Source organism: Astatotilapia calliptera, chromosome 12 (genome assembly GCF_964374335.1).
Source record: "Astatotilapia calliptera chromosome 12, fAstCal68.1, whole genome shotgun sequence".
NCBI lineage: Eukaryota > Metazoa > Chordata > Actinopteri > Cichliformes > Cichlidae > Astatotilapia > Astatotilapia calliptera.
Genome location: NC_137433.1, coordinates 27,844,798 through 27,858,924, shown reverse-complemented (window position 1 = coordinate 27,858,924; position 14,127 = coordinate 27,844,798). Strand labels below are relative to the sequence as shown.

Below are 14,127 nucleotides of genomic sequence, written 5' to 3'. Positions count from 1 at the left end.
TAAAACCAAGAAATGCCTCATGCTTGGCAAAATCATCCTTTTACAAAGAGAGGTCCTATTATTAGAACATAGTATTGGTATAATAACATGTTTTTTTGCCTTTAGTAAAACAAATTGTCTAACAATCTACATTATTTGTTGAAATATCATTTATTCATACTTCTCCGTTTATGAAAAAAGTGAAAAGCTGCTACCATAACATATACATCCTGAATGAACTATGATAGGGTTGTTGGTGCCACAGTAGGAAGTGACGGACAAGTCAGGCTTGACATCTGAATTATCCTGGACAATGCACAGAGTTCATTAAAAAAGAAGCACCTCAGTCATGAAAGTTCAATCCACCACCATATGTTATTGTTCCCATCTCAAATATGTAGTACAACACCAGTGTATGGATGCACACCTATTAACATAGCATTTTAAACATTAAAGTAATTAGAACACTTCAAAAGCATCCACATGTGCATTTCCCAAGTTAGAGTTCTTCACAGTGCGGCCAGAATTATGTCTTTATCTTATCCTTTATGAAAGTGTTGAGCTGTTAGTCTCTCCTCCATGCTGACTGTCCAGTAACACTCCATGGATGTTCTGAAGGACAGTGAGAGAATACTCAGTGAGAATACATTTGCACATTATGTTAAATATACAGTTGAGTTTACAGCCATCATCATTTTGGGCATTTAATGATTTCTTTAAAGTGTTCTTTTTCCAGGGCAGATGACGTTTCTGCCAAGAAAAGTTGTCAAATATCCAGCCAGAATTATGTCAGAAGCTTGTTGATGGTAATCAAAAGCATTTGGTCATTTGGTCAAGGTGCAACTTGCTAAGCGAAAAATAGGAAAAGTAGGCATGACTTCTACACATGACTCAGTGTAGGAGAGGACAAAGGTTATGCAATGTTGGACTCTCACTGAAGCCATGGGTCAGAGTAAAAAAACAAACTATGATCAATACTGGTAAGTCAGTAAGTAGAAACTTACCACAAGCTGGTGGTGTGTACAACTCTCCATCAGCGACAGAACAGAAGGATGCTGAGAGAGAATGGAAAAAGGGACATGGTCCTCAGGATCATATCCCAGCTCTCTGAATACTTCCACCAGGTTCTGCAGGCCAGCAGACAGTAATAGTATTATCATTAGAGAAGTGCTTAGTGTTATGGTTAATATTTATGCTCATGGTCATGATACGCTTTGTTATCATTGCTCCTAATGGCTCCTAATCCTGTCCTTGGAAATGCATCTGTTCTTCAGTTCTGCTATTACACACATACAACAGCTAACAGTTTGTTATACTGGAGATTTTCTTCAGGGGTCCATCTTATTTTGACAGCACCTCAATCATAGTACCATTAAAAGACTAAACATAGTGCCTGGAAGGTAACAAGTGTGTGATCTTGTAAGACTTACAAAAATTACAAAGCCTTGCTGAGATAAGACCTCACCTATTTTTCTACATTTATTCATTTTCCAAATTAATCTAATCCTTCATTTATTTTAGTTGTAATTTTTATTTATTAAATTTACTAAATGCTCAGTTTTAGCTCTCATAGGCATCCATACCGCAGTGTGCTCCTTCTGATTCGGGCTGCCGGAGGGAACGTGGCTTTTGTCTTCCATCTTAGTGATTTTGTGGCAGATGACAGAAAGGAGAGCAGGGATCGACACTTCCTGCTCATCCTCCAAAATGCTTGATGCACTGAGAGCCCCTTCTTCCTTGTAGTCAAGTTCAGAGGAGGAGAGGTCTGCATTCTCTTCTATGATGGGCATAGACTGAATACACAACCCACAATGATAATGTGAAATGCAATGCAGTGATTTTGCATGATACTTTTCCTTTTACATACTCACTTTGACAAGATGGCTCAGTGAGAAATGCGTGAGTTTTTGACCAAGGACCACGCTAAGTGCTCGGATGAAGCCCTGTGTGGGGTTGGGGTCTGCAGCAAAGTACTTCAGCATGGACACATAATCCAATCGAGAGGGCGAGAAGGAGTGGTCTGCAAACATGTGGAAAAAGAACTGAGGAAAGAAAAAAGACCACATTTTACAGTTAATTCATTTATTAACTGCAGCTCATTTAACCTGAAAAAAGATGATGGAGAATTAGAAAATGATCAGAATGACTGGATCCACTCCCTTTTGTGTTGTAGGTTAATGATTTTTACAATATGGAAATGAACAAAATGGCATTTTTTATTGTAACATTTCAAAAGCTGGAAAATGCTCTATAGCACCTTTGATGTTTTTACACTTTGTGGGGTTTTTTTGTCTTTTTTTTTTTCATTTATGTTGATTGTGCACTACGCCCATCTAAATTTACCACTGTGGCAGTGAAACAACCCAACCAAGTTTTTAGGCTTGATAGGAAGTCACCTTGCGAAGGTTGGCCAGACGCACATAAGGTACAGGCTCAGAGGGGTCCTCGGGAACAGTCTGGACACTTTCAGTGGAGAACCACAACTCTGTCTGATGACAAAGAGGCAGGAAAGCTACTTAATCACTTCCTTTTAGGGAGGTATGTATTTCATTTTATACTCTACCAAATACATAATACAGTCTAAATGTGATATTATAACTCAAACCAAGGCCTGATCACGGAACAAGAAGGGTCATAGAAAGTGTGAGGGTAGCTTTATCTAGAGTAGAATGATTTAATGTGATTTTTAAAAAATCTGTTAAAATGTTACAGTTAACAAAGCAACAAATGGACTTACTCTCAAGTAGTTCTCCTCATTTATATAGCCTGTGTCACCAGTATCTGCTGCCTTGAACTGTTGTAGCACATCCAGCAGCTGACTTAACAAAGGAAATGGCCAAGGAAGAGCAGCACTGAGCAGAAACCGACGCCAGTCTACCAGCTCATAGCTGTCCGTCAATGAAGACACAATCTCCATCAACTGGGAACAGAACAGACAATAACACTGTTTGCAAAATCTGCATAATATGACAGAACAACATGAGGCAGAAATGTTTTGCAGTCTTTAAACCACACTGTCACATATTATTACTCAACTCTAAAAGTTTCTGTACCTGCGATTCACTTTTGTCCATCCAGGGCTCAGGCAAGGTGTCTTTGCCCATGTTAGTAGTTATGATATCTTTGAGCAAACTGAAGAACCCAGACGTAGACATGAAGCCTTAAAGTCAGCAGGGAGGAGAAGTAAATAATGGATTAACTGACAGACATTACTGTAGAATTAATTGCTCCACACCAGAGCTTGTCTCTCCAATTTGCACCTGATGGAGAAATGCTGTATAGCTGCTGGTACAGTAACTCTAGCTGAGCTATGGTTGGGGTGGACCTCATGGGTTTCTCCAAAGGAGGTGGACGGGGAGGGGGAAGTGGGCTAGCAACCACACGGCAGTCTCCATTCAGATAGAAGTCAGAACACTCCTGATGAATAGAATATGGAAAATGATGGAAGTGTCAGATTCTTCTGGAATAATTTATTAAAATGTGATATATATACATATATATATATATATATATATATATATATATATATATATATATATATATATATATATATATATAAGAAAGAAGTCATTACTTACCAACACCAGCTCATTCTTCAACTTAGCACCAGTCTCTATATGGTGGTGAACCACTTCTGTTAATTGGTCAATGCTAAAGAAAAGAAGAAAGACTCATAAAATATGAAGAATTTCTTTTATGCCATTTATGACAGAAAATCTCTCTGATTCAAAAATAGTTGACCATTAGTATAACATTTATCTTAGTGGCAAAAGCACCTATTGACATACATGTATAGCATTATGGTAACAATGACATACTAAAATCATTTGTTGCACAATAAATAAAAATTACATCAAGGGGCAAACGTGTGGTGATACCCTTTGCAAATTGTGAGGCTTAGATAATGCAATTACACTGATAGGTTACTAGATCTGAAGACTTTCAAGCTGATGCTCACACTGTACCATACCTCTTCATTTCTGCAAGATAGCGTTCGTGTAGCCACTTCTCCATGTTGCCAAAAATCTCTTCTACTGTGCTTTGCAGAGACTGTACCATCACCAGACCATGAGCTTTCACCAGTGCAATGCGGGCCTTTACCGCATCCTCTAGAAAGCAGGCACATGCACACAAACAACCATATATATGGATATAAGAGGCAGAGAGAGAAACCACTTAGTGTGTGTGTGTGTGTGTGTGTGTGTGTGTGTGTATACCCTCATGAATTACTGCAGCTGAATATTCTCCGTGCAATCTTTCTCTAACTTTAGGATTATAAGACTTCTCTGAGTTTCTCTCCTCGGCTGTTGCCTGGCTGGGTGTCTGTGGTAGGGATGACTGATCTGGAGCAACAAAATGAACAGTGAAAGTTGTGTGGGCACCACTATGACTTTATTAATAATCTACATGAGACATGCCTTTTTTGGATGACTCCTTTTGTTTGTTGGTTTTATTTTCACTTGTGGAGGCTTTCTCCTTTTCTTTCTCTGGTAGTTTCTCGTCCTGCTCTTTTATCTCCGACCGGTCTGTTTCTCCTGACACCTATAGAAATATATAATCCATTCCATTCAGAAATCAAGTATATACTTCCATAAAAATACCTCCATGAATTTTTTTTAGGAATATACATAGACCATTACCAGATTGCTGATAGCTGTGAGTGCTTCCTCATAGCCAGATATCAGTTTTTCGTGTGGTGGCTATTATATTTAAAAAAAATTTTTTTAAAGTGAAATGGTCAATAACATCAACATTTTTATGTAAGTTAAGGTACAAATTCACAAACCGCATCTAAAATCCATTAACATTAGCAAGATGTGTCTATGTGTGTGTGTGTGTGTGTGTGTGTGTGTGTGTGTGTGTGTGTGTGTGTGTACGCTGAAAAATAAAGGGCACATAAAGAGAGACAGGAAATCTGACTTGAACAGGTTCTGGCTGATCTTGGCCTTTTGTCTTGGAGACCCTTCCAGAGGCTCCAGGATGTCTGGTGAGTGGAGTACTAAAGAAAAAAACAAAACAAAACAGGGAAGTGTTTCTATGACTGAACAACAAACAATGAAAACCAGTGCAAGTGTGCTTCTCCCTTACAAATGTAACTTCTTCTTGTCCTCTCCTTCATCCAGATTGCACAAACTTGATCCTGGTGGTTCACTACTGATGAAACAAAAACTTTCTGTGCTCATTATGTGTAAATATTTAGCATCCTATCATTTCACTAATTAATATGTATTAATATGTCTGAGCGGCTAATAATAATATCCGTCTTGCCTCTCATCCTGATCCTTATTTTCTGTGTTTTCCATTAAAGGAACATAAAAAAAAGTTGAGAGTGGTTTGGGAAGCATCTGTCCACACATGCTTAAATAGTAGACCCTGAGAATACAGAGCGTCTCCTGGAAGCGGTTCAACTCCACCTACACAGCATTAACAATCAAAGATTATGGTGATATTTAAGAAACATTTTATGTAAGAGACATAGCCAAAACAAAAACTACAATGTTACCTGCGTAAGTATAGAGTGGTGGTTGACGAGAACAACAATGTGCTCCTCCAACCAACCATCACTCATGAGAGAAGCCCTCTCTTGCTCATCCTGCTCCTTACGCTTGTCAGTAATGTCCCACAAACGTTCACGTAGCTCCTGTATGCCCGCAAATCATTAAATCATAAATATATGTTTTTTTTTATTTTAAGTTTATTTCATTGGTTTTTAATACAAATTTCATGATTTTAGGAATATTTGTTTTGTTTTGTATTGTAAAGTCTTACATCCAATCTCAGATGTAGCTCTTCTTTGGTATCCTCATCTTCTTTCATATCATCGGGTATGCTGTTGAAGTTCTTCTGCCATTGAGACACTAACTCCTGCTTTAAGTCTGGGCGCCCCAAATAATGTTTGTAATGCTCTCTGCAGACACCAAAAACCAAAGAATGCACATTAATAAATTAATATAGCACCCGTTTTCATAAATGATTGTTTTCAATGAAAATTCATCTTTTATTTGTAAAACATTTCTGACCTATAGGTTTAAACAAAGGCTTGGCAGAATACCTGATATTAAACAGGTGATGGTTGATAACAGAGCGTTGCAAGCGCAGCTCTTGCATCACCGTCTTTACACCGTCTACATAAGAATCGCACAATGTGTCCCAGTATGAGCACAGGTACTCTGGGATCTCCTAGACAGGATCAAATGGAAGTATGAGAGGACAGAGTAAAAAAAGACAAAACCAAACAAAATACTCTTTAATGCAGCAGAAGATATATAGCAACGAATTTCATCTAATAAATCTCATTAACTCTGAAACTGCTCATGGACTAAATTGTGTAATAAAGCCTCCCTATAGTTACCTCCAGGGAGTCATATCCGCTAACTAACAAAACTAAATCTTTCAGGGAAGACAACAAATGTATACAGGGTCGTATCATACTGGAGGAAGTGGCTCATCCACATAGAGCTGGACAGATGATCGGGGGCAGAAAGACTTAGACTTAGGTGAGTTTTTGGGGGCTCCTTGACAGCTAACACTGCACACTGAGGATAGTGATGCACTCCTACTGGGCCCTTTTGAGAAAGCAAGAAAAAATATGTAAATAATCACAAATTAGTGCCAAACCACCCTAATATACTTATTTGTCAAAAATATCAAATGACCTAAAACAAGTCAGTGAAAAGACACACATAATTGTTTAAATTAGAAGAATACTGAGCAAGTCACCTCTGAGACTTTGGACCCCTTCCTCTTTAAGGCTGGAGCAGGACTCTGTGGGCTCAATAGTTTCTTCAGTGAGAGCTGTAGGCTGGTCTACACCTGAAGGTACACTTGAAGAGGACAACTTGGGAGCTTTTGCACTGTCTAGTACGGCATTTTCAACAGGAGGACTGGAAAAAGCTGATAAGAGAATATGTCATAATTTTGAAAGTAAATGCTATGAAGAAGTGATCTACAACACTTAGTTTACTATATAAATAAAAGTACTGTAGCTAATCCTGGAAGCATAGGCAAGGACGATGACAATCCAAGTTCACTAAATTGAGCTGAATTACAAAACTCCAACCACTCACCTCCCTGTGTTTTCAACATAGCTTGATGCAGGATAGACTCCACCCTACTGTAAAGCTCCTGAACGTCTACATCTGCATCAACACGGACCAAAATGTTTTGCTTTTCGCCAAACCATTTCTCCAGTTTTGGCAAGGTATCCTGAAAAGCTGTTATCCTGAAGGGAAGAAATCATGTTGGATATTAACAGACACAGAACAAAGGTTATTCCTTCAAATTAAGCTTCCTATTTTCTTCCTATTTTCTTCTTTTGTACCTGTGTCCAATCTGTGCCAGATACACATTCTTGTCTGCATGCTGGGAGGTTCTAGGAGCATCGTCCAGATCTGCACAACATAAACATTACACTAAGATTTAACTTGTTTCATGTAAACACAGCCTAACAGTTAATATTTGGGTGAATCTTAATATACATTTTTAAGCTCCTAAGAGTTTATCAAACCCATTTTAGTGTATCCACGACTGATTGCATGCTCATCAGGGATATCCAGGAGCAAAACCAGGTCCAGCACAGGTGCAGGGGGTGGTGGAGGTTTTGGTGGATTGGGATCTTTAGCAAGGTTCTTGCTGCTATTTACAACTTCCTTTTCTAAGGATACATCTCCACCAAGGGCTTTCTCTAGAAGATGTGCCTGAGCGATGTCAAATGGGAATCCATCCAGAATCCAACCTGACTGAGATGGAAGCTGACTAATGCAGACACAATAATTATTTCACTATGTAGAGCATGATTTGTTGTTCATTTAGTATATGAATATTTGGATTTCTATTACCAACATGACATTTACTGGTAAAATTAAGACAATGGCCTCAACATTTCTCACCTGATCGCCTCTACTATAATGTCCACTAACAGCTCATTAGGGATAGTGTTCCCTTTCCTCAGCTCTTTTTCCACAGCAGCTCCTTGTATGGCTCGCTTCGAAAGCTGGAAAAGTAAGAAAAGCTTTTACCCAAATTCCAAATCATTCGATTTTCCAAATATATATTTGTTTTTTTTAACAACAAAGATCAAAAACAATTTCCCTCAGGCAGATTGGTGTTATAAAATGGATACAGGCTGTTACGTAGTATAAGTAAATAGAAAAATGATAAGTAAATTCAAAGATGATAAATACAACACATACAGTACACAAACAGCACTTACTGTTGCATTACCAGCTCTATTTTCTTCTTGGTTTTCAAGATCTGGAAAAAGATGAAAAAAGAAGTGATGATAACAGCTTTGTGTACTAAGCAAAGAAACACACCATTGTGTATAATACAAAACAGAGTAGAATAAAATCATTAGACCTTCAGTAACCCACCAGATTTCACTGATGTGTTTGCGAGAGGTTGCTCATTGTCTTCCTCACGCTGCTGCGCTGTGCCCTGTTAATTTTGTCCAAAATAATTGTTTGAAATGACAGCAGAAATAACTGAAATGTTTGCCGTGAAAAATCTTTTAAAGTCTATTTATAATAACAATGGATGCTACTAAAGTTACAGTACTCATTTTACTGTCTCTAACTAACCTTCTCTCCGTTCTTGTGAGCATTCAGTGCCTCTTCAATCAAAGTATCAGTCGATAAGACGTAGATGCCATGTGCTGAAGCAGAAACAATACATACAGTGACAACTAACCATGCAATTATATCCAATATCCATTTATAATACAAGTATAATATAAGTAAAGATTTAAGTGGAGATTAACTTTGTGTTTGTATATGCATTTCTTATATCATGCCTTCAGCAATCTTGGACAGGCAGGTGGTCTTGCCAGAGCAAAACTTTCCAAGGACACAGGCCTTAAGGATAAAGTGTGGAAATAGGGATGATGATGGTTCAGTGATGGGTGGATCAACAACGTTCCTCAGTCGTTGGACAATGTACCCAAGAATATCATTGTTGGTCACGGGTAATTTCACTTCCACAGCTTCCTCTGGCCATCCCCACTCACCCATCATATTCTGACAAACGTATGTCAAAGACAAAGAGGACCTTAGGCATTCAGACAGCATCGGGTACTTGAATTTAGATACACACTTCTTCAATGTCAAAAATGTAGCTCAATCGCTCAATCAATGCCACTTTTTATTCTAAATAAAGTTACCTCGTCAACAAAAGTTAGCTAAGGGCAGGCAAATGTGCATACAAAATATGTTTGAAACACTGCATTCATATTTCAAACTCACAGTGTATTCATCATAGTCCTGGTTGTTGAGTATCTCCTGCTTCTGAAGCTCTATAGTGTCTAGTGGTTCACGGAACCCAAACCCTGGCTGGCGGTCCTTTACTGGCTCATAAAGTGGAAGACCACTGAACAGCAATTCCTTCCACTCTCTCATCAGCTTCTCTGGAATCCGACTGGACATCATAGCAGAAAATGACAGGAGGCAAAGCTTGAATTCTGAGGTTGGATATGGACTATAAATCTGAACAATCTCCAGTCTCTTAATTCAACCGTAATACGTTTCTTAATGTTGTCTAAATGTATTCATTTAGTCAATCAATGTTCACTGAGGTGGAAAATGCTGTAAATAAACTCTGCAGGGATGCTTAATCTGGTCATGAGTAGGAGCGCTGACACAGGACATGAGACATGTAAAACCTAGTATAACATACATACAGCATTGCAGATAGACGGATAGATCAAAAAAAGCAAATATGGGGCATGATGAGCATGAGAAAAGACAGTCTGGACATTTACATGGCCCGATTTTATTTGACCACTGGTCAGTTGTACAATGACAGTTTCCAATATTGGTATTTTTTCACAGGTTTGAACTCACATCAGCATTTGCACCATACTGTGCAGTGCTTTAGCATTAACATTAAAAACAACTTTCAGTTAGATTTCAGTTTGTCAGTACTTTCCTAAAATATTTTCTATTTTGTTTTTGAGTAAAAAGAAACTAAAATAAAATATAATCTATATTTTAAAAAGTGCCCAAATTATTTCAGTTACTTTTTCAGAAAAAAATGTGTTCTAATTTAAACAAATTAAATCTGTATATAGAGCAGAGTACGTGCTCTTTTCACCCTTAGTCCAATTATTCACATCATGAAGTTGCCAATGTAAAAATATTTCTGCAACTTATTAGTGGTACCCTCTGAAAACATACATAACACATTTTTGAATTTTCACACATTTATCAAATGACCAAGAGGTCTGTTTTGAAACCAAACACCATTTGCTGCATTTATACTTCATCTTTACAAAGCAACTATGTTACGTACTTTCCATTGAGCAGTCGATATTCTCCAACCTTTGTGGCCAAGTCCATTATCTGCTCCAAAATGCCCCTGCAGTTCTCAAAATGCTTCTTATATTTCCTTTGAGTTCTCTCAACAGCAATCCTGTTACAGAATTCAAGCTCCTTTTTGATCTCTTCTGCACGATCCAACTTAGCCTGCTGAGCCAGAGCCTATATGAGACCCCAGTCAGAAAGAGGGAATCAATGGAGAAGGTATAAAGGTTCCTGCTAATCACCAGTGTTTTTAAGAAATTAGGGAAGATGCTAAATATTACATTTCATCATTTACTGCATAAAATTTAGTACTAAGTTTTATTCACAAAGAGTTCTGAAGACAAAGACAAAAAATAACAAAAAGGAGAATTTATCACTACTACTGCCTAGTGCACAAAAAGGCACAAAAAGACCCTATAAGAGATTCTGTGTACATTTAATTATATGATTTTATACATTTCTTCTGTAAATAACAGCTGAATTTGAAAAATGTTTTCACAAAATTCTCCTCTGATGTTGCCTGAGAAATTAAATTAGTGATAAAACCAGCACAAAATGGTGACAACATACAAAATATTTGACATTTAGTTAAGTGACTCTATGTTCGTGCCACTGTCATCAAATCCCATAAAAACTATTAAAAAAAAAACAGTAATTAAAGTATTTAGCATTGTTGTGTATTCATCGTTTATTCGTCTGTGCCACAGTACTCCACCCCCATACTGTTTCATCATATCTGCTTTTTGTCTTTTATTGGGATTTGTTGACAATTAAACTTATAATGTTATAAAGTGATAACAGTTAACCTGTAAATCTATACCACTGCTAATAATTATACGCTAATAAAAAAGCTATATTTTCACACTGAAACCATAGTGAACCATGAACATCACTAATTTGTTTTCCACTAAATCTGTCATCTGTAGTGTATCTGTGACCACTGAATGGACATGATTCATACACTCTTAGTATATCCTTTATCTATACCTCTCAAGTCCATCTGTTTCTCTTCAAGATAACAAATTCTATTGATGCAATACAACCTGTGTAAATCTGGCCTTTTATTTTTATCCCTACTCGACAATTAATACTATTACTGACCAAGCCTAATACAAAACAACAGCAGTGAGACATCCCTCCTCATATATCATCCTATCTCACCGCCTCCCTGTCCAGAGCTTCCTGGAAGTCTCTCTCTCTCCGCTGCTGGTACTGCTGTTCTCTGAACAGGCGGTTCTCTCGGATGACCTCCTTCTGCATACGTATCTGAAGTAGCTGGGTTGCCAAACGCTGCTCCTGCTGAGTCTGACGTGTCAGTCGCTTCACCAGTTGCTCCTCTCGTCGTGCCTCCTGAAGGGTGGGGAAGAGGAGGCTAATTAGCTGATTTGGGGGTTAAAATGACAAATGACAGTCAAATAACAGACTATTTGAGGTCAAAGAAAATAGGAGGGATGGAAAAACATTTGAGAACCACTGGATTTTTTAAGTATATCTAACAAAGGCTATTAATATTTCTAAGCGAGATGTTTCACCTCCTGAGCTTCATGGACCTTGAGCTGCTCCACCAGGAATCTGTCTTGTCTTTTCTCTCTCTCCTTGCAAGCTATAGCATTTTCCTCCAGCCTCTTTCGGATTTCTTGTATGTATCTGTTGCTGGACTGTAACATCACCTTATTTCCACGTCCAAGCAAATCACGGCCCTGACTGCTGCTACCAAGGGAAAAATCTATGGGGGACTGACCACTAAAAATAGAAAGAAAGAAAAAAACATATGTAAAAAGTTATATGGTAGCAAAGATTTAAAAGTGGAACAAATGTCCATTAAAACAGACATTTAAAAATATGCTTAGTTCATAAATAAAATATTTTCCTTTTCTCTTACCTTGATGATAACCCAGCAGTAATTACCATCTTCCTGTTTGTCTCAAACTGGACTATTTCAGTCTGGACTATCTATGTGAACAAAACACAATAACACCCAAGAGACAACAGACCAAAAATGAAATTTCCTCTATGGGTTAGGAAATTATTACAGCATTTTTAGCTCTATCACACCTGTGCTTGCCGTTCTTTGCGCTTCTGCTGCTGCTGTCTCTTCTTTAGGCTGAGTTGTGAAATGTATGGAGGTGGCTTAGGCACCTGCATATAAGTGGTCTGGTTAAAAGTCATGCCTTTGTGCTTCTGATGAAATGCCTGCAACTGCAACATACACAGTTCAGAGTAGTAAGTATCTCAAACTTTATTTATTGCAATAGCATAATATAAGATAATGTAAGAAAGGAAAGGGGTTTTAGTTATAGACCAATTTAAGTAAGCTAATATTCTATTTAATCTTCCAGCACCTTGTCAATATTCTTCAGTCTTTTCTCATCCTGGACTTTGACTTGTCTCTTCTGCTCGATCGGAGGGGTCACCACAAACTGCTGGAATTTCTCCTCATAGTGCTGGGAAATTTTCTGAAGTTTCAATTCTGTATCACGTTTCACCACCTGACGCAGTCGCTATGTGAAAGGAAAAAACACTTGAAAATACACCTAAGGGCCCAAATCATGATTTCATTTTTCATTATTCGTAAAAAGCAAAACATTTTTAAACTCTAAATATGTTTCTTACCGATCAAAACAAACCTGCTTCAAAAGGAAAAAAGCCTCTAATAAGCACATACAAAACTCAACAAACAGCCCTCTTACGTCAGAATAGATCTGATGCTCCTTTTTGTGCAGGCTTGCACATCCTGCTGGCTGCATAATTTCCATCATTGTCCCACTAATTTCTGCTTTCCTGTTCTTCTCAAGTGAGACATAGAGTTGGTATAGGAGGCGTGTGGCAGCCCCCTGCTTCTCCTGAATTAGGTCTTGGGCTGTGTTTATGTCGAAGGAGATCCCAAGTAATTGGAGAGTAGGCTCAAGGCGGGTAAAATTATTCAGTTTGGAGACAGAGGTGCTAAAACGAAAGGTGTGATTTACACTTATTATGAACACCTTAAATGAACTGCAGAATTAAGCACCTGTAGCTAAGAGACAGAAAAAGGGGCAACTTACTCTTTCTTCATAAACATATTGAAATCGTTTTGCAGCTGATATTTATGCAAAACTTCCCCCATTAGGTAACCACTGGCGAAATCTTTGGCAATGGTCTTTGGCTCTGTAGAGATGAACATTTAGTCGTTTACCCAAACAAAGACTGGTATAATATATTTTGAGCAGTCCAGACAAACTATTGGCTTAATGAGTTAACGTGTTGATGAGTATTGTGTATTAACTTTGAAATAATATCCCTTGGATTGTTGACTTTATAGATGGACTAGCCCTTTGTCTTTTTAGCGTCCAGGAGCTAATAACAACATCTATACCGAACTTTAGCTTCATTAAGCTAGCAGCTAGTTCGTTGGACAAACTTACCTACAGCCTTTGACAGCTGGAGCTCCTGGTTCAGCCACCGGCACAATATATCCGACATCGTACTTTTTCAGCTCTTACATTTATACTCAGACAACACACCACCTAACGCTACTAAGACTATGACATTTTAGCCCCAGGATAACGTCAGAAAAAACAGCGGAGCATATCCCACTGGTACACCGTTGCCATGGCGCCCTATCAACATTACCGCTGGCGTTATTAGAATGCCTCAGTATAGCTTACCCTGGATCAGTTTTTATTTCACAAACAAGTGTAATTAAAAACTAGAATTAATAACTGCTAACCGATCCAGAACCTGTGCTACTTAATACTAAAGGGACAAAAGTATTTTTAGCTACACAACCATCATCAGACATTAAAGTAAAATAATAATTTGTAATGGGGACTTAATAATAGCACACTGGGCACGTTGATTATGGTTAAAATGTTTA

At 38.0% G+C, this 14,127-nt stretch overlaps 1 protein-coding gene across 1 annotated transcript; it reads right to left on the bottom strand.

The window, feature by feature from the left end:
* Positions 1 to 134: 134 nt before the first annotated feature.
* On the bottom strand, positions 135 to 14,046 carry spef2 (sperm flagellar and cilia associated 2). The gene is made up of 39 exons (XM_026188082.2): positions 13,676 to 14,046; positions 13,316 to 13,418; positions 12,965 to 13,217; positions 12,617 to 12,775; positions 12,330 to 12,473; positions 12,157 to 12,227; positions 11,807 to 12,017; positions 11,436 to 11,624; positions 10,264 to 10,451; positions 9,219 to 9,390; positions 8,771 to 8,993; positions 8,559 to 8,632; positions 8,352 to 8,415; positions 8,192 to 8,232; positions 7,869 to 7,972; positions 7,487 to 7,734; positions 7,301 to 7,370; positions 7,047 to 7,201; positions 6,700 to 6,873; positions 6,412 to 6,545; positions 6,032 to 6,159; positions 5,749 to 5,887; positions 5,483 to 5,620; positions 5,248 to 5,393; positions 5,068 to 5,133; positions 4,900 to 4,978; positions 4,620 to 4,679; positions 4,398 to 4,521; positions 4,197 to 4,322; positions 3,950 to 4,088; positions 3,558 to 3,630; positions 3,240 to 3,396; positions 3,033 to 3,139; positions 2,717 to 2,899; positions 2,376 to 2,468; positions 1,851 to 2,021; positions 1,563 to 1,772; positions 984 to 1,106; positions 135 to 591 (listed from the first exon to the last, which is right to left on the bottom strand). Exons 1-39 carry the CDS (start codon positions 13,731 to 13,733, stop codon positions 526 to 528), a joined length of 5,163 nt encoding a protein of 1,720 aa, XP_026043867.2. The 5' UTR covers positions 13,734 to 14,046; the 3' UTR covers positions 135 to 525.
* Between the last annotated feature and the right edge of the window lie 81 nt (positions 14,047 to 14,127).

Bases quoted from the DNA above. Each gene is read 5' to 3' on its own strand.
- spef2 (XM_026188082.2), bottom strand. From the start codon at position 13,733: ATGTCGGATATATTGTGCCGGTGGCTGAACCAGGAGCTCCAGCTGTCA. The intron at 3,397-3,557 runs GTAAGTAATGAC...TCTATTCATCAG, and splicing joins TGAAGAATGAGCTGGTGTTG to GAGTGTTCTGACTTCTATCT. The intron at 2,469-2,716 runs GTAAGTCCATTT...CTTTGTCATCAG, and splicing joins ATGAGGAGAACTACTTGAGA to ACAGAGTTGTGGTTCTCCAC.